The sequence below is a fragment of the Chiloscyllium plagiosum genome, chromosome 4, assembly GCF_004010195.1.
Source record: "Chiloscyllium plagiosum isolate BGI_BamShark_2017 chromosome 4, ASM401019v2, whole genome shotgun sequence".
NCBI classification, from domain to species: Eukaryota; Metazoa; Chordata; class Chondrichthyes; order Orectolobiformes; family Hemiscylliidae; genus Chiloscyllium; species Chiloscyllium plagiosum.
The window spans coordinates 37,042,578-37,063,407 of NC_057713.1; the positions used below are offsets into that span (position 1 = coordinate 37,042,578).

Here is a 20,830-nt window from a genome sequence, read left to right on the forward strand (position 1 = left end):
ACAATATCGGTTGTTATAATTACCTTAATTTCTCATGGTCCTTGATAGCATTCTCTATCTTGGTGCTCAAAAATCTTATTTGCTTTGCTTCGTAAATTGTCATTGTCTTCCTTGCTTTCGTTTTTGTCCCAACTATTTTACTAATCAATACCAGATGTTCTTGTTTCTTCACCTACATGCCCAAGTTGTACCTTGGTGATTTTGAAGAATTTGTTCTCTTGTGCCTACGTTATTCAACATTTCTTCATTAGCTGTGTACAGTGGTATTTTGGTTTGAAAAAAAAACTGCTCATAGAATCCCTCTAGTGTGGAAACAGGCCCTTTGGCCCGACAAGTCCATACCGATCCTCCGAAGAGTATTCCACCCAGACCTATCCCCCTACTACTGTACATTTACCCCAGACTAGTGCACCTAAACTACACATCCCTGAACACTATGGCAATTTAGCATGACCAATTTGCCTAACCTGCACATCTTTGGATTGTGAGAGGAAACCGGAGCAAACCCACGCAGACATGGGAGAATGTGCAAATTCCACACAGGCAAGCACCCAACGCAGGAATCGAACCCGGGTCCCTGCTAACTACTGAGCAACCGTGCAATCATATTTCTAGAGATCTCTCATTATTGCAAATGTTTGTTGCAAGTGTTATGTACCTCAGTCCCTTTTTACCATAAAATGCCATTGATTACAAAGAGTGTAAAATTGTTTAGAAATTAATCATGACGATAAAGATGATATGCACTTATTTGCGAACGTATAAGTTAGCTGGAACAGGCAATTCAGCCATTCGAGCCTGTTCTGCCATTTCACATGATCATGGCTGATCTTATCCTGGTCTCAAATCCACTTTCCTACCTGCTCCCCATTGACCTTTATCTGGCTTTTCATCAGAAACCTATCTGTTTCTTTCTTGAATCTGTTAATTGATTCTGCCTCTGAGTTCCACAGATTCACAACCCCTTGAGAGAAGTAGTTTCTCCTCATTGCAATTTTGAACCTACCTCCTCACATTGTATATCTACAACCTCTTGTTCTTGACTATCTCTCAAAGGAGAACATCTATTCAATGTATATCTTCTCAATACCCTTTAGCATTCATTTCCTCAATCTGATTCCCCTCCTTTTTCTGAACTCCAGCAAGTATAAACCCAAGCTTTTCAACTGCACTCTGTACGACAGCCTTTTCATCCCTTGAAGCAATCTGGTGAACCTCCTTTGAACAGTGTCTAGATTAGTGTGGTGCTGGAAAAGCACAGCAGGTCAAGCAGCATCCGAGGAGCAGGAAAACCGACGTTTTTGTCAAAGGCCTTAATCAGGAATGAAGGCAAGGAGCCTCCGGGGTGGAGAGATAAATGGGAGGGGATGGGCTGGGGAGAAGGTAGCCAAGAGTGCAATAAGTGGATGGAGCTGGGGATGAAGGTGATGGGTCAAAGAGGGTGGAGTGGAGTGGATAGGTGGGAAGGAAGATTGGCTGGCAGGTAGGACAGGTCATGAGGATCGTGCTGAGTTGGAAGGTTGGAACTGGGGTAAGGTGGGGGGAGGAGAATTGAGGAAACTGGTGAAGTCCACATTGATGCCCTGGGGTTGAAGTGTTCCGAGGCGGAAGATGAGGCGTTCTTCCTCCAGACGTTGTAAAATGAGGGAGTGGTGGAGGAGGCGGCCAGAGACCTGCATGTCCTCGGCAGAGTGGGAGGGGGAGTTGAAATGTTGGGCCATGGGGTGGTAGGGTTGACTGGTGCGGGTGTCCTGAAGATGTTCCCTAGAGTGCTCTGCGAGAAGGCGTCCAGTGTCCCCAATGTAAAGGAGACCGCAACTGATACAATAAATGATATTGGTGGATATGCAGGTGAAACGTTTGATGAATGTGGAAGGCTCCTTTGGGCCTTGGATGGAGGTGAGGGGGCACGGGGGGAGGAGAGGTGTGAGTGCAGGTTTTGCAATTCCTGCGGTGGCAGGGGAAAGTGCCAGGAGGGGAGGGTGGGTTGTTGGGCGTGGAATTGACCAGGTAGTCATGGAGGGACCGGTCTTTGTGGAAAGGGGTGGGGAGGGAAATATATCCCTGGTAGTGTGGTCAGTTTGGAGATGGTGGAAATGTCAGCGGATGATGCAGTTTATGCAAAGGTTGGTAGGATGGAAGGTGAGGACCTGGGAGGTTCTGTCCTTGTTACGGTTGGAGCGGTGGGGTTTGAGGGCGGAGGTGCAGGATGTGGATGAGATGCATTGGAGGACATCTTCAACCACATGAGAAGGGAAATTGCAGCCTCAAGTGTTACCAGATGCTTTCTTAAGTAAGCAGAGCAAAACTGGACACAATGTAGTCTCACCAATGCCTTCTAATTGTAACAACACTTTTTTTATATATATAATCCAATCCTTTTGCAATAAATGCTGAGATTCCATTTGCATTCCTTATTATTATATGCTGCACCTTCATACCCATTTTCTGCGATTCATATCTAAGTGCACCTAGATCCCTCTGCACTAGTGCATATTGAATTTGCCATGTAAATAATTTACCCTTTTTTATTTTCTAGCCAAAATGGGTAACCTTGCACTTATCCACATTAAACCTCACCAGCCAGATTCTGGCCTGTTTTCCTAGCCTATCAATGTCCATCTATAAATGCTTTATCTCCTCATGATAGTGTGCTTTCCCACCTATTTTATTATCATGCACAATATTGTAAATAATTGAGGTCTGAGACCTGAACCCTGCTGCAACCCATTAGTTATAGCTTGCCATCCAGAGAAGGACCAATTTAACCCAACCCTCTGTTTTCTGTCAGCCACCCAATCCTCTATCTAAGCCAATAAACTACCCTTAACCCCCCGGATCTAGCTTTCTATGTGGCACCTTGTCAAATGCTTTCTGGAAATCTAGATGTACTATATCCACCTTAGTAGTTACATCCTCAAACAATTCCATACTTGTAAAGCATACCTTCTCCTTCATGAACCCCTGTTGCCACTCGTGAGCTAAGCTTTGTTTATCCAAGTATTCAGTTATTTCCTCCTCTATGATTGATTGAGTCTAGCAATTTGGCTACAGAGGTCAAACAAACTGGCCCATAGTTTCTCACTTTATGCCTAACTAATCCTTCGAATAAGGATGTCACATTAGTGTCTTTCTAATCTACTGGTACCTTTCCAGAGTCCTGGGAATTTTAGAAAATCATAAATAATACATCTACTATCTGTTTTGCCACTTTCTTTAATACCCTAAAGTGCAGACCATCAGGCCTGGAGACTTGTCTGCCTTTAATCTCATTGGTTTACTTCATACCTTCTTCCTAGTTATACTAATTTCACCAAGTTCCTCTGTATTAACTGCAGTTTTTGGGAAGAAATTATTATTTTCAACTGTGGAAAACCTGGTTGTCCCAGCATGCCAATGTGTTCCAGAAACCCTTTTTAATAAAAACGAAATTTGATTTAGTTAGCGGCAATGAATTTAACAGATGGTGGTTCCTCATGATTCAGAGCTAATAATTCAGGACTTGCTTGCTAGTTGTAACATGTGGATCTGGCCCAGAACTTAAAATATACTGGCCATGGAATTGGAGGACAGAGTGAAATATTGTGGTAGCTGAAAATCTGAAATTAGAATGAAGTGCTGGAGAAATACAGCAGTTCTGGCAGCATCAATGGAGATACAAATAGACTTAATATTTCAAGTCTGATATGACTCTTCGAAGCTGGTAGTCATATTGGACTTGATGTGTTGGAGGAGCTATGCATGGTTGTTAATTGCTTTTGAACATCTAGCACTTCCAGAATCAATAATAGTCTGGTCCCCTGGTCCTTGACAGACAGGTGGTCATGTAACTTTTTGAGCTCTGGAGCTAAGAGTATTCTGAATCATGTCATTTGTGTGTAGTGTCTGACTACTTTGTATGTTATTCTGCAGGCCCTGGGGCAACTGAACAGGAATCAGCAGAGTTACCCAATGGCGAGCATGGTGTCGGAAAAACTGATGGCATGGGTAAGGTTGAAACAAGAACTTTCTGTATCTCTACTCACTGCAGAAATTCAGATAGGAATCTTTGGTAAAAGCTATGATTATTTTGGATATGATTTCTTCTGTTTGGACAAAGAGCATATTTTTCAAAAATGAAGGAATTCCCTTCTACTTAGGACTTGATTCTCAAAGGGATAAGAGTTAACAGGTGCGGCATTCCCTCCTAATTAGTGATTCTTGAGCATTGAATGATTAGAAAGTTTTTGTTTCACTTTCTGAATATCATAGTTGGTCATAATGCACTCCTCACTACTTTCTGCATCTTCACTTTCAAGTAGTGCTTACCGTGATTCCTGGATAGTTCTAGGGACAGTGTAGAGATATCTAGCCAAGGAATATAAGCAATTTGGCTAAGTCAGTGTGAAAATCCTTTCTTAATCCCACAATTATGTACTGGAGATCACAGTGGGTCAGTCAGCATCCATGGAGAGAAAACAATCTGATGTTGAGTTTAGAAGAGTCATCTAGATGATCTCTACCATTTTTTTGTTTTCAGTACAGATGCCACCATCTGCAGTAATTTGCTCCTCCACAGTCATGAAACATTTTTCTCTATCTGCTAGTAGTTATGAATACAGTCCTTTTTTTTTTTTTGGCTGTCCCTCCTGCTGCTGCTGTTTTAGAAAACTAGATGTTTTGAGGTTACAGATCATTGACTTGAGGCAGGAAGGCTTTGTGATGAGCAGATCTTTTTTTTGATGAAGTCCTCTCTAAGCAGTGGATGAAAGTGAAGAAACCATTTAGAATTACCCCTCGTCTCAGTATTGATGTTCATGTGTTTGGGGAGAAGCCGATAATCTCATAAATATAGTAACAAAGAAACATAAGAAAATGGTTGTGGTTGTTGAAGGTCAGTCATCTCAGCTGCAGAACAACTCTGCAAGAGTTTCTCAAGTAGTGTCCTAGACCCAACCACTTTCATCTGTTTCATCTATGACCTTCCTTCCATCATAACATTAGAATTGATATATGCTCACCATGTGCAACTCCTCGGATATTGTCCAAAGCTTGTTTCAAATGAAATAACTACCTTTAATAACGACCTTTTAATAAGTGACAATCTAACCACCATGCCTTGACACTCAATGGTGTTGCCATCAGCGAGATTTCCTTTCATAAACCTATTTGGTGATACCTTTTGATTAGAAACTCATCTGGACACTCAAATACAGTGAGTACAAGAGCAGAACAGAGTCTAGGAATATTGTGGCAAGTAATTCACCACCTGACTCCCCAAAGCCCGTTCTTCATATACAAGGCACAAGTCAGGAGTGTGATGGAATATCTCCCACTTGCCTGGAACGGTGGCAGCTCTAACAACGCTCAAGAAGCTTGACACTATCTGGGACAAAGTACCCCACTATACTGGCACTACATCCACAAGCATCCACTCCCTTCACTGCCATCACTCAGTATACAGTCCTGCAACAATCTGCAAGAAGCGCCAAAGTGCAGAGCTTCGCTAAAAATCCTTAGACAGCGCCTTCCATCTATAAAGGCAAGGGCAGCAGAAGGATGGAAATGTCACTGCCTGCAAGTTCCCTTCCAAGTGACTCCCCATTCTGACTTGGAAATATATCCCTGTTCCTTCATTGTCACTCAGTCAAAATCCTGGCATTGTGGGTCAACCTACAGCACTGGAAGTGCAGTGGTTCAAGAAGGCAACTTGCCACCACCTTCTCCAGGACAACCATGGGCAGGTGATAAATGCTGGCCAGTCAACAACATGTTCCACAAGTGAATCTAAAATAAAATTTGATTCTCCTCATGTCCTTCTGTATAAGAATTTCTAAGAGGAGTTTGGAAGAATGATACTTGCTAATTATATTAGTGAACTGGAATCACTTCTAATGTATTTTAGTCAATGCTTGAATCTTTAGGGTAGTTTTTTTATTCGTTTATTTTTTTTTAATTTCAGGTACTTCTCATCTTATTCAATTTATTGCTTTATAGAAAAATTAATGTTGAACTCTATTTGTTTTACTATTTGTTTTCCCCTAACTTGAGCTTTGAAGCTACTTAGTGGTCCTACTGTTGCATTGTTGAGTTCTTACATTTAAGTAATTATTGATTGAAATGTGCTAACTACCTAATTTATCTGTCTCTATGACAAAGCTTTTATCAATTAAGTAATTGCTCATGTCTTGGGTATTCCTTTAGGGATAACAATTTTACAAAGCAGATTAAAATTCTGCAAAGCTGGTTGACTATGTGTGATGTTATTTGATATGCATATTTTTTCTTAATTTCTAAATTTTGCCTGTAAAATGGGAAACATGAGACTGAAAAGGATCAACATACTACCCTGTATTCCTAATGATCATTGGGAATGGAGAGGACTAGTACATGTGAAGTAATTACAGTATTAACAGTGCAAAAGATTGAGTTTATGTTCCTCCATCTAATAACTTGAATAGCATAAAATTTGAGAATAAACTGCCTCACTTAATCTGCCCCATATAGTTGTGATGCTTTGTGCATAATGATACAGAAATTCCCTAACCACTTGAAACTAGGTAATGTGCTATGAGAGGCTTTATCCACTTTGTTACGAGGACTGGTTGGGGAGGTATGTGTGGCTCTTGACCTAAAACAAGTCCATTGTCTTACCAATACCTAATTTTTAGAGGATGTCTTTCGCCTCCACTAGAAATAGCTCAGTTTCTTGAAGGAATTCAGCATAATTGATGACTGCTTGCATATAAATGCAAATACTTTGTTAAAGCCTCACCATTTCCTTAGGATCAGTTACAATTATTAAGGCACAGAGGAGGCCATTTGGCACATTAAGTTCATGTCTGCTCTCTTGAATAGTTCATTAGTTCCTTTTTCTCTCTGTGTTCCTGCGATACTGCAAGATAATTTTTCAAATTGAACCAATTTCCTTTTGAAATCATTGGTCAGTCTCTATCACATTATGGGATGTCAGTTTCAGGTTATCTAACTTGTGTTTTTAAAAAAAGCTGCACATCTTGTCAAAGCCCTCAAGTCTATGCTTCCTTATTTGATTGGCTAATAGGAACAGCTTTTCTTTGATGCTTACAGTAGACATAGTCTTTTGTATTTCTATAAAATCACCTCTTGATCCCTTCTAAGAAGTGGAAGAACCCTAAACTAACCTTGAAAGAAAATCTGTCATTCCTGGGATGGTCAGGTGAGACATGTTTGCAATTTCTGTACAATATGGAAACTTGAGGATACTTCATGTTTTGAAGATCTCCAATGGCACAAGCTTAAATTTTCAAATTTTGAGCCATTTAGAGCAGTGAGGTGGCGTGTACCTGAATCATAAATGCTGGTTGGTGGTCACACACAAGCAGTAAGAATTCAGTAGTTGATGAATGGCAATCTGGAAGAAGAAGAGGAGATGCAGGCTTCTTATGGTGTGTGTAACTCAAGCTTTGCTGTGGGAAACTGTAGAAATGATGGTACTTTGGAAAAAGTGTACTGAACGTTTGACAACCGATGGCAAAGGAGAGCATAGAGAGGTGCAGAAGTCAGTTGATTCTATAGTTGGGTAACAGACAGACCTTCCTGCCTCCCTAGTGCCTGCATAAAGGATATCCTGGACTGACTGTCGTATATTCTGTCGGAAGAATTATGTGAACAAGCAATTGTGGTGGATGCTGACACAAAGATTTTGGGATGACACGGTGGCTCAGTGGTTAGCACTGCTGCCTCACAGTGCCAGGGATCCAGGTTCAATTCCAGCCTCTGGCGACTGTCTGTCTGCGTAGGGTTTGCACATTCTCCCTGTGTCTGCATGGGGTTCCTCCTGCAGGTCAGGTGAATTGGCCATGCTAAATTGCCCATAGTGTTAGGTGCATTAGTGAGAGGGAAATTAGTCTGGAGGGAGGTGGGGGGGGGTCTTTACTCTTCAGAGGGTCGATGTGGACTTGGGCAGAAGGGCCTATTTCCACACTGTTGGGAATCTAATCATAAGAGGCCAAATATTGAGCTCCAATAGTTTTGAATTTCAAGAGCTAGGGAGAAAGTTTTTTAAAAAGTAGGAGTTTGAAGGTAGTAACTTGAATTAGACCTGTACATAAAAGCAAAGCAAAAAGAAGACAGTAAGGATCAGCATGTAGTTAGAGGTATAATGCAAGGAGCGATTGTTACCTGTAAGGATTGTGGAAGTGGAAGTTGTCTGTTATTTCAAAAGGAAATTGAATGGGCACTTGAGCAAAATAAACCTGCAGAGCATCAGGGAGAATGGGACGGATTGGATTTGATTGGAATCCCTACAGTGTGGAAACAGGCCCTTTGGCCCAACGAGTCCACACCGACCCTCTGAAGAGATCCATTCCCCTGAATGATGCACCTAACACTACAGGCAATTCAGCATGACCAATTCGGCTAACCTGCACATCTTTGGACTGAGAGGAAACCGGAGCACCCAGACGAAACTCACGCAGACACTGGGAGAATGATCAAACTCCACACAGACAGTTGCCCGAGGCGGGAATTGAACCAGGGTCCCTGGTGCTGCGAGGCAATAGTACTAACCACTGAGCCACGATTGCTCCACAGAAAGCTGACACAGACTAGCTTGGAGCTGGCAAATGCTGCGCTTTTCCAACAACACATTTTTCAGCTCTGATCTCCAGCATCTGCAGTCCTCACTTTTTCCACAGACTAGCTTGGGCCAAGTGGTTGTCGTCTTGTAATTTCTGTGACACATTCATGATCTAAGAATCTATTTCTTCTTTTTGAATCTAGTTAATGCCTTGTTTGAAGTGTCTTGCTTCCTCCAAACCTCTGTGATCGTTTCTATGTAACTCATTTGAAATTCTTAATGTTCCAGTTCTTGGTTCAAATTAATACCCTCATATCAAGAAAGTAAAAGAATACACCCCAACTAATTAATTATCTGCTTTACACTTTATTTTTTCTCTTCTCTCCCCCCACCCCCAACATGTTTATGCTTGTTCTGTTCTTGCTGTACTGCCTCTCTTCAGTTGGTACCTATCTCGCTCCTGCGATGGTGAATGAATGCCAGCTTGCCAAAAAATTTTTTCTTTCCTTTTGTTTGTGCCTGGCAGCACTTGACACAACCCAAATCTTTTGACGTTAGATCCAGCAGATTTCTTTTTATAATAAAGATCATTGCATGGACAGTCTGTTAACCTGACTCTTGAGACTTATCAAGAGGATCAGCCTAGATACAATGGGAAGTTATGACTTTTTCCTCTTGAAGTAGTAAGTGGACATATTGCAGAATGCAAACCAGATTGGAATACTCTGCTGATCGTTTTGAAACTAGAATTGCAGTAGTTCCAGATTTTTTTCCTTTTTTAAAATTGGAAGATGAAGCAATGTATTAGTTGGAACACAAACCAAAGAACAATGAATGCTAGAAATTTGAAACAATGAAAAGTTGGAGAAATTCGAGCAGGTCTGGCAGCATCTGTACCAAGTTCACAACACTACTCCAATTAACCATCATTCCAAATGTCACAATCTTAAGGACAAAATAATTACAAGTCTCATAATGGGACATAATTCCAAAGTTGTTTTTGTTCTATATATGTGTGTGTGTATATTTTGCAATATAAATTGCAGAACTAAACCATTATAAAACATAACTGTGCCTTTTATACCAAAAGCATTCTTCCTTTTGTTAGCATAAGTTTACATTAGTCTGAACCTTAAAGGTTGATTTGTACAGACCAAATATCACATCAGCCTCCATCCATGAGAGATGGTAACTATAAGACATGCGAGCTGAAGCAAACAATTCAGTTTGAGTCTGCTGTGAAACTTATTTGAAATAATATCTGATCTGATGATCCTCAACTCCACTTTTCTGCGGCTTCCCTAAACCCTTATTCCTTTGCAAACAAAAAAATTTTTAATTTCTACCTTCAGTATCCCATTGACCAAACCTCAATAGGTCCATGGTGAAGAATTCCATAATTATTCCTCCATTTGTATCTGAACAGGCTGACATCCTGTTTCTCGACTTCCCCATGAAGGGTAACAATCTTTCTGCATCTGCCTTGTTACATTTCCTACGAATCTTGTATGTTCCGATAAAGTTGCCTCTCACTCATCTAAAATCCAATGAGTACTTGCCCAGTTTACTCAACTCAAGGTAACCCCTCCTTCCCTGTGGTCAATCTTGTCAACGTTCTCTGAACTACTTCCTGTACCAGTATATCTTCCTGTAATAATAGGTGCAAAATACTTCACAGGGTTACAGCTGTGGTCTGACTAATGTCTTGTATAGCTTTATAAGTCTTCCCTACTTAACACTCCATTCCCTTTGAACTAAAGGCTAACATTACATTTGCCTTCCCTATTATCTGCTGAACTTGAATGCTAGATTTTGAGATTCATCGTTGAGGACTCTCAAATCCTCTGTGGTGTAGTTTTCTTCATTTAAATAACATTCAGCCCCTCTGTTCGTCCTGCCAAAGTCTTACTTTCCCCATTATATTCCATCTGCTAAGTTAGGTTAAGCAAGGAACAAAACTATGTCCCTTTTAGACTTTGTGTCATCCTCAAACACCCCTATTTTTGACAGCTGAAATATTCTTTCCATATTCAAGTCATTGATAAATTATTATAAATAATTACAGCCCCAGCATGATCCCTGTGGCACACCACTAGTTTGCCACACTGAAAATGCCCCTCTTAACCCAACTGTGTTTTCTGTTAGTTGAACAATCCTCTATGTAAACTACCTCCAACACCATGGGCTCCACTGCTAATGTGTGGAGCCTTATCAAACGTTTTCTAAAAATCCAAATATCACATCCACTATTTCCCCTTTATCTGTCCATCTCTCAGAATTCTAGTTAACTTGTCAGGCATGATTTCCCCTTCATGAAGCCATGCTTACTTGTGATGCATTTCTAAATGATTGATCATATCCTTTGCAATAGACTCTAATATTTTCCCAATGATGGGCATTAAGCTAATTTGCCTAGAGTCACTTCACTTTTTCACCCCCTCACTCTTTGTTTAAAGGAGTTAAATTGATTGTTTTTTCAGTCCTGTGGGATTTTACCAGAATTGAAGGATTCATGGAATATTGTTACCTGTGCACCCACTATTGCTGTAGCTTTCCTTGTGTACCAATTTCTTCTTCAGAATGATTGCCCAGTTACAGTGGATCTGAGGATAATAGAAGTTTCCAATCACTTCCAGTGGAATTGTTTAGTGTGATTGAGATGTAGCACCTTGTCCCAAGACCACAGTTTTCTACACATGGTCGGGGAGAGCATGGTCTTGAATTTCATCATTCTGAGGTTTGCCAGAAAGGAATCCTTGCAGATAAGGAGGAATGGCAATTATTGTTGTCATTGAGGATGTTCTACCTGTGCCAAAATTTCTTGTTTGGCACGTTCGTGCCATCTGTTGTATTGATGGGTTGATGGATTGATGAAGAAAAACACCTTTGACCACAAGTTCGTCAGGAAGTGGTCAGCACGTAGTGTCCTTGAGACCCTTTGGGATTTCTTGTTTGGCACGTTCGTGCCATCTGTTGTATTGATGGATTGATGAAGAAAAACACCTTTGACCACAAGTTCGTCAGGAAGTGGTCAGCACGTAGTGTCCTTGAGACCCTTTGGGAAAAGGAGAGGGCGGATCCTATCGAACGGGTACCTGAGCAGACTGTCAAAGCCATTTGGCAGAATGCCTCATCGCCAGAACTTTCCAACAAGCACCAAGACCTGGCTTGGCTGGTGGTGAGAAGGGCTCTGCCTGTGAGATCCTTTATGCACGCCCGGACTCGAAGCGGCTGCGGGGGGGGACGAGACTGTCACACACCTTCTTCTAAAATGTGCCTACGCAGAAGAAGTCTGGAGAGGAATGCAGTGGTGTTTGTTGAGGTTCGCCCCGAGCAGCTCCGTGACATGGGACTCCGTGCTCTACGGTCTGTTCCCCGGGACGCACCCTGAGATGAACATCAACTGTGCCTGGAGGATCATCAACTCGGTGAAGGACGCTCTCTGGGCAGTCCGAAACCTGTTGATCTTCCAGGTGAAGGTGTTGACCCCGACTGAGTGTTGCAGACTGGCACATTGCAAGGTCCAGGACTACGTGTTGAGGGACGCACTGAAGCTTGGGGCAGCTGTCGCCAAGACGCAGTGGAGAATGACCACCATGTAACGTCTGCCTGCCTAAGCACAGGGGGCCAACGCAGTAAGGGAGCTCTGCTGACCCCCCAGCTAAATATGTGGATAGTAATCATACAGTCCTGTATATATGAATGATTACTCTGTCTCTATGTAAAGAAATGGAATGTTTACGTATGTATGGCATGACCAATTGTACAGATCATCAAAATATTTTATGAATAAAGTATATTTTTGAAGTATACTTTTTTTATGTTCTGTTCCTTGCACTACTTTTGTAGCTGGCATATGGCAAAGATCATTCCCAATAGATCTGGTTTTAAAAAAGAAACTGTGCTTTTGAGTATACTCAGTCTGCAAGTAGAATCCTCGCAAATCCCTTTTCTGAAACATTAAAGAATGATTTTCCATATAATTGTTGCAATCTGTGTTGGATGTTTCTTTGTATATTGTGGTGATCGTTACATCATGCATGTCCTGTGGAACAAAACCGAATGTACAATCGAGAAGGAGGTGATAATATTGTGTTGATGCGTTATGGACTATTGTGTTTGGAACTCTGAAAGTTTCATGATAGAAAGCTTTCTGCCCTGAAAGAAATCTTTTTATTTAAAGAGTAGATGGATGAGTAGTGGGGTACTGGAATGATCAATATTTGTGCCCCAACTATTCACACCACATCATGATGTTAAATGAGAGGATTAAATGTAATTTTTCCAAGTGACTGGAAAGTGATTTAGTGTCTTAGTGGGCACATACATGGCAAATGGAGAGTTATGTGGCGAGTGTGAAATTATCACTTCAATAGGCAAAATCGTGACTATTATTAAATGGTAATAGATTGGGAAATCCTGATATACAAAAGAATCTGGACATGCTATATGCTACTTCATGTTCCCTAAAGTGAATTCACGAGATTTAGTATCTTGGAATTGATTTGTGGTTATTAGATAAGAGGTCTATTCAAGTTGATCAAGGAAAGGTTAAGGTGAGGAGATGAATCCTTATCTGTTTCTAGAAAGATTGACAGGAGCATTTAAAAACTTCCAGGGGAAGATAAAAGGGACAAGCAGTCAAGCTTATCTAGGACAGTTCAAATAAAATGGTAGCATTTTTATCTTTTTATAGGATGAACCTCTGAATTTAAGATTCAGTAGTATATACAATTTACTATAGGGTGTTGTAAAGTGACTTAATCTGGCAGATATTCCTGATCTTAGGAAGAATTTTGTCAGAGAAGATATTAGTGATCTTAGAGAGGAACATTAGGAACATGGATGTAAGGTTGTATGCTGATAAAGACTGAGAGTATGGGATGGAAGAAGTGTACAGTTTTCAGGAAATGATCATTGGGATCTAATTAGCAGATATGTGGAAAATACTAGGCCACTTAGTAGATCATCTTGATATCTATCTTCCAAAGTATAAATATACACAAAGATTACTGAGGAAATTTAAGGAGATGTGTAGATTGTGCTAGGACTAAGATGACTAAAAATTTATTTGCAGGATAGTGATTGTGTGGAATTTTCTACTACACAAGGTGGTGGCCAAATAACTGAATATATTTAGGAAAGAAAGATTTCTTGACCTTAAAAATGTTAACGGAGGTGGGCGGGAAAGCAGAAGTACGGCATTGGGGTAGAAGATCAGCTGACATCATCTTGAATTCTGGAGCAGGTTCAGTGGACCAAATGACCTACAATTGACCCTGTTTTATGTTTTTTTTAAAAGTGAAATACCCTTGTTTGACCATGCCATCCATGAAAAATACTAGTGGAATTGAACATGACTCACAATAAAAACAGTTGTTTTTTTGGGAAATCGGTGGGATTTACAGATCACACCTTCCAGACATTATGTCCCTTTAGACCTAACCCCTTCATTAAATATTAAACAAGTCTTCTTGAGATCAGGAGGTAAGATTTTAAAGAGGAAAATTGGCTAATTATCTTGAAACTACATCAAGTTTGCTAATCATCTTACAGGTTAAAAATGCTACGAAACATGATGAATGCACTAAACTTGGTGATAAATGTGATCCGTGTAATGAAAAAACAAGAATTTGTGAGAGTTTAACAACGTTGTAGTAATATATTTCATGATAATGGGAAGGAAAGTGGTTTCATGTTGTGTTAATAAACACTAACTAGTTTTAGTCAATCTACAGCAATAAAGTAGAGATTAAAATGCAATTGTGGACAAGGTGAAATGGATAGGGACTGAACTGGATGTACTGACTAAATTTCAATTGACACATTCGTCCACCCCTTCACCTATCATGCATATCATTTATCTATGTAGGGTTGCTCATGAAAGTATGAGCATTGTGGTAACAAACACAGCAGCACAAAGTACCTTTTGAAATGAAACGTGTGAAAGAAATCAGAGTAATAAATTTTTCATAAAAATCCTGAACTAACCAAGTTCTAAATTAGACATAGCTGCTCTGGGACAATGTTCATTTGCTGAGAAAAGATCTAAGCTTGCTAGTATGAAAGAAATGGGAAAGAGAAATATTTATAAAAGGGAATAGGTTGAATCAGTCATCAATTGTCAGACTGTTTTGCAAGGAAATGCTTACTCTAAGAAATTATTCAAAGAGGTATGTCTTACAATTAGAGCATTGAATGTTTTTATAAGAATCTAGATAACATTTTCTTTAATGTAGTTATTTGTGTGTTAAAGAATGGAGAAATAAGGCATTGATGTTGATTGCATTATAATGTGCAGTGCGGACAAGAAAAATATTTGATTTGTTTAGAAAAGATTGATACAAATGTTGAATTCTAAATGGTGAATTTATTAATATCTGGTAAATCATATCAACGTTTTAAGGTTTTAAAAAAAAAACTTAAGTGGGGCTGTTAGTTCGTGTGTGTGCATATAATTACCCGTAACACAAGAGTGTGGAAGGAACTGAAAGACTGAGTAGCAAGTTAATTATCTGTAAAGATAAGTGTTTGTTTTCTTGTCTCGCCAATTCACCTGAATCCATATTGATGCAAAAAGGTCAAGAAGGCATTGTCTGTTATCAATGATCTTTCACGATGAAACAGATCATTGATCAATGTCTGCTCCACCTGCATTGAAGTCACCCAGAATGAATAGGCTCTCACCGTTTGGGATGTTCTTCAGAGCTTCAACTATTAAATTGTAGAAATGGACTTTGTCTGCAATGCTGGTATGTTGGTACATAGATGCTGACTGTGTATTTCCAGCAACTGTTGGGGGATCGTCAGCGTTCTTTCCATGCTAGTAGATAATGCAGTTCGTCTTTGTCAGCTAATCTGGTTTCTTCTAAGTGGCAATGTAACCACCAAGCTGCAAAAGCTTATTACCATTCAGGGTCATCTTGGAAACATCTTTCGTGGAATTGCCTTTCTTTTTGCTATATGGCCTAGGCATAGTTTTAGCAGGTGCAGTCTTGCCTAACATATACCTGCCTCTTGACCTCAGAGGAATTTAGAAATAAGGAGCAGAATAGACCGATTGGCTCTTTTGTAGCTGATCATTTATTTGGGTGGAACTGAGAAATAAGGAAGAAATGGTCACCTTATTGGGATTGTATTATAGACCCCCACATAGAGGGAAATTGAGAAACAAATTTGTAAGGAGATATGTTATCTGTAAGAATAATAGGGTGGTTATGGTAAGCGTTTTAACTTTTCAAACATAGACTGGGACTGCCATAGTGTTAAGGGTTGAGATGGAAAAAGACTGGGACTGTCATAGTGTTAAGGGTTGAGATGGAAATAGAAGGAAGCCTATGTCAGGTATAGACAGGATAGATCGAGTGAATCCTTAGGAGAATATAAAAGCAGTAGGAGTATATTTAAGAGGGAAATCAGGAGGGCAAAAAGGGACATGAGATAGCTTTGGCAAATAGAGTTAAGGAGAATCTGAAGGGTTTTTACAAATACATTAAGGTCAAAAGGGTAACTAGGGAGAGAATAGGGCCCCACAATGATCAGCAAGGTGGCCTTTGAGTGGAGCCACAAGAGATAGGGGAGATACTAAATGAGTATTTTGTATCAATGCTCACTGTGGAAAAGGACGTGGAAGATATAGAATGTAGGGAAATAGATGGTGACATCTGGAAATATGTCCATATTACAGAGGAGGAAGGGCTGGATGTCTTGGAACGCATAAAGGTGGATAAATATTCAGGACCTGATCAGGTGTACCCTAGAACTCTGTGGGAAGCTAGAGAAGCGATTGCTGGGCCTCTTACTGAGATAGTCACAGATGAGGTGCTGGAAGATTGGAGGTTCACTAATGTCGTGCCACTATTTAAGAATGGTGGTAAGTCCAGTGAGCAAGATGTCAGTGGTGGGCAAGTCGTTGAAGGGAATCCTGAGGGACAGGATGTACATGTATTTGGAAAGGCAAGGACTGATTAGGGATAGTCAACATGACTTTGTGCATGGGAAATAATGTCTCTCAAACTTGATTGTGTTTTTTGAAGAAGTAACAGAGGATTCATGAGGGCAGACCGGTAGACGTGATCTATATGGACTTCAGGAAGGCGTTCAACAAGGTTTCCCATAGGAGACTGGTGAGCAAGGTTAGATCTCACGGAATAACAGGAGAACTAGCCATTTGGACATAGAACTGGCTGAGAGGTCAGAAGATTAAATAAACCTTGGAAACTGACACTCACTGACCTGCATGATTTATTACTAGACTAAGTGATGGAGTTGCCTTCAGCAAAAAATCAGAGCAAAATGCAAGATATGTCAAAGTGTCTTAATTTGATAAAATTGGTCTCCTTGACTTGGAGTTGACTAGTGTGTAATGGCTCATTTACCATAGCTCAAATGATGTGGTTCTTCAATTATTTTCATCTGTTTGTTTGAATCCTTCTAAAAGAGGTTCAGATTGAGTTTCTGTTTTCGTGGCAGATAAATGCTATCTCGGTGGAACCTTGTGTGTTGTGGGCAGCACGGTGGTACAGTGGTTAGCACTGCTGCCTCACAGCGCCAGAGACCCGGGTTCAATTCCTGACTCAGGCGGCTGACTGTGTGGAGTTTGCACATTCTCCCCGAGTCTGCGTGGGTTTCCTCCGGGTGCTCCGGTTTTCTCCCACAGTCCAAAGATCTGCAGGTCAGATGAATTGGCCATGCTAAATTGCCCATAGTGTTAGGTAAAGGGGTAAATGTAGGGGAATGGGTAGATTGCGCTTTGGTGGGTCGGTGTGGACTGTTTGGGCCGAAGGGCCTGTTTCCACAATGTAAGTAATCTAATCAAATCTAAAAAAAATGTGCTTGGGACTTCCATTTATTAATTGTACAGGAGGTAGCATGATACTAGGTAATATTGCACTGATCTATTGAGTGGGTTTGTTTATTCAATTTGTCCTCATATATTGTTTGTATGAAAAAACATAAATCACAAACAATCACCTGAGTGAATTTACAATTTAATTTCATTCCTTTTGTCTTTTTGTTGCCAACCCATTTAGGTTGGGTCTAAAGTATTCTGATTTTTTTGTTCCAACTTAAATACATTTGTCTTGGTGCGGATTCATGTTATAGAAAAAATAGGCTTGAATCTGAATAGTCTGTACAGTCATGGCTTAATTATTTTGGTTCAGCATGTAAGGAAAAGCACAAATCAGTCTTACAGCACAGAAATAGATCCTTCAGTTCAACCAGCTCACACTGACCATAATCCCAAACTAAACTAGTCCCACCTGCCTGTGCTTTCCCTACATCCCTCCAGATGCTTCATTTAAGTGTGTAAGAATATTTTCCATGTGCCTGAATGTGTGCAACTAAAGAGGCTTGACGTCATCCAAAGGTTGACATCCCTTCCACCACGTGCAACATGCACAATGTGTCATCTACAAAATGCACTGCAATATCTTGCCAAAGGTCCTCCAAAGCACTTTCCCAATTTGAGGGCACTACCACCTGGAGCAATAAGGGCAGCAGTTGCACAGGAAAATCACTGTGTAAACACCATCCTTACTTGGAAGCATACCATTGTCAATGGGTCAAAAGCCTAGAACTCCCTTCCGAATAATTCTGTAGGTGTCTTGATACAAAGATTGCAGTGGTTCAAGAAGACAGCTCATCACTACTGTTTGTAATGTAATTCGGGATGGGCAAGAATTCTCGCCTAGCCATCAATGCCTTCTATTCTGTGACCTGATTAAAGCAAAAATTGTGATGTAATGTTTCGTCTGTGCTGACTTAAGTGACCTACAGCTGGTAGTAAGAATGTACCATTTTGTCTCTGTTCCTGGCTTTGAGGGTGGCAGGGAGTAGTGAAATTCTAGTGTTCCTAGAACAAATGAGAATTAAAATCAGTAAAAGCTAAATTTAGGGCTTGTATCAGAAGTTTCTTTGTACATCATTATCAATGTATGGGATCATCTTTCTTCAAAAAAAACAGTAGAAATACGAGGTTTGCAAGATCTCAGATTGAAATCAAAGGGCTTTAAAAATCTTTGTGGTTGGTTGAACTAAGATGTACTGAAAAGACTGCTTCATCACTAATGACATGCAATAATCTCATGAATCCCTTTTGGACTATGTAAGCAAGAAGATTTTGTGCAAAGATTAGGTACATTTGGCTGTGACCCTTTCCTAGTGATTTAGGTTGATGCCCACAACTTTTTGCATATGTGAGTGGAAATTTAGAAGTAGCAAGCTGCTGAGATATTGTGCCGCAGCAGCGATTCGCCCCTTCGACAGGCAATGACACGTGTGCATGTTTTCTTTTAAATATCAGTGAATGATGAGTCACTTAGTATTTATACTATTCCTGTCAACTCTGTGCTAAAATAGGTTTTGTAGACAATATGATTCAGGCAACTGAACAAGTTTATTAGAGTTGAATCACTAGTTTTAAAAATAGCAAACTTTTAATGCTGCTAGTAAGAGATTAAGAGCAGGCAAAATTTAAATTCAACCCAAGTAAGCTATTGTAACGTACGGAGTAATTTGGCCTTATAAATATTCCAGGTCTCTCTGTATTCCGAGGTGTTGTATTCAATGACTATATTATGTGAAGATTGAGATTTTGTGTAGATGAAAATATTTGCCTTGTAAAGTCACATACCATCTGAACCATACAGTCCACACAACTCCTTTTTGCTTAAGTGTGTTGGATTGGTAAGGACAAGGAATTAGCATTGGCTTTTTGCTCCTGTGGGTAGAGTGGGGAAAATTGACCAGCTGAAAGTGCACAGTGAATCTCTTTATTAAGCTTTTTAATTTTGATTTGAGGCGCACTCAGGACTAATGGGCATTTGAGTGAAGTTGATTGCAGAGCTGCTCATCTAATTTAGACTTCAGAGCAGAGGAAGAAAATTGGTGAATGTTGTGTGGTTTTGATGGTTTGTGATCTAACATGTTCCAGATTGCTAGTTTGTTTAAAATATCTGCTTTCTACTTCTTTAAACTAACTTCCTGTCCTTTTTTGCTTCCTTTTCTCCCTTACCTCCAACTATCTGTCTAGCAGCGTAGCATGGAGCTTTTTATCAATCAGGCATTTCTGCACCACACACGAGCAACTCCAGTGATTAAATGTTTGCACAGCTCGACTCTACAGCTCTGAAAGTATCATCTTGTGAAGGTTGTTGTCAATTATTTCCAGTTCCAGTTCTGCCAAGCATCATAGTTCTGGAAAGCATCAATGATTCAAAGAGTATTTTTAAATTTTTAGCCGCTTTTGCTTTATTTTCATAATTTTTTGAAACCTGCTGGACTGGTGTAGTGAATTATTGATCTAGGGTTTGGTGATGATTAAAGAATTAATATATTATTAATGTAATACTTGTGCAAACAACTCAATAGCTTACCCATTCACTGGAAATCTGCATAGCTTTTGTTATAAGGCTGTAACTTTGTGTATGAAGAGGGATTGCAGTTTGTATTGTATACCACAGTTTTCATGTTTTGGACTCTAATGGTTTGCTGACTACTGGTGAAGGAACTGTTGGGTTGCAAAATTGAACTTCTAACCAAATCTTTGTTAATCCATCAAAGTGCTCAAGATACCAAATACTAATTTTGCTTCATTTAATCAGAAGAGCTATCAGTACAGCAATGGCTAATAACAGTTGCAATAACTGAAGTAATACAAATACTTAATGTATTTAATTTCATTTTTTCCCCCTGCACTTTGGGGATAGTAGCATTCAATTTCTGTCATTGAATTTTAATCAAACAACTTTTTTTTGTAGCAATTTAAATGTATTTGTATATTGTTTTAAATATTATGTAGATATTTAATAAATGAATTGGAAAGAAGAGAGAAACTAGTTTAAAAAAAAAATCAGAATTGGCTATCACTATATAAAGGACATCACAGAATGATGGCAACTTAGTAACATCATTAAGCTGTTAAATATTGTGAATTTTTTTTGAAGAGCAGTGCAACTGTGGATGCTTTCAACGCATTGAGATTCTGTCCTGTGGTTTCCCATATGTCAAAATCTCAAGATTTTCTTTCAATGGCTTGAGAGCTGCTTTAGCTTAGAAACTCACTGCCTATCTTGCTTTGCATCTCTGGTGTAGAAACATTCGGGAACTGAGACATCTGCTTCTGACTGCTTCACATCCGTAGCATGAATTTTGGTCCTTTACCTTTTATGTAAGACTTTCTAGCCTTGATCTTTTGTCTTTTCTGACTTGATAACATAGTCATATAAATAGCTCCGGAGGTTTAGTGTAGGCTCATGAATGTAAGCCTTACATTCCACTTCTAGTCAC

At 39.9% G+C, this 20,830-nt stretch overlaps 1 protein-coding gene across 11 annotated transcripts in view; it reads left to right on the forward strand.

Annotated features, from left to right (window-relative positions):
• LOC122548961 (microtubule-associated protein 4-like) overlaps positions 1–20,830 on the forward strand; it is a 416,046-nt gene that overhangs the window by 126,899 nt on the left and 268,317 nt on the right. For all 11 annotated transcript variants that reach the window (XM_043687987.1, XM_043687988.1, XM_043687989.1 and 8 more), the window contains one exon: positions 3,913–3,987. In XM_043687987.1, coding sequence (XP_043543922.1) covers positions 3,913–3,987 — 75 coding nt within the window. The remainder of the gene's footprint in view (positions 1–3,912; positions 3,988–20,830) is intronic.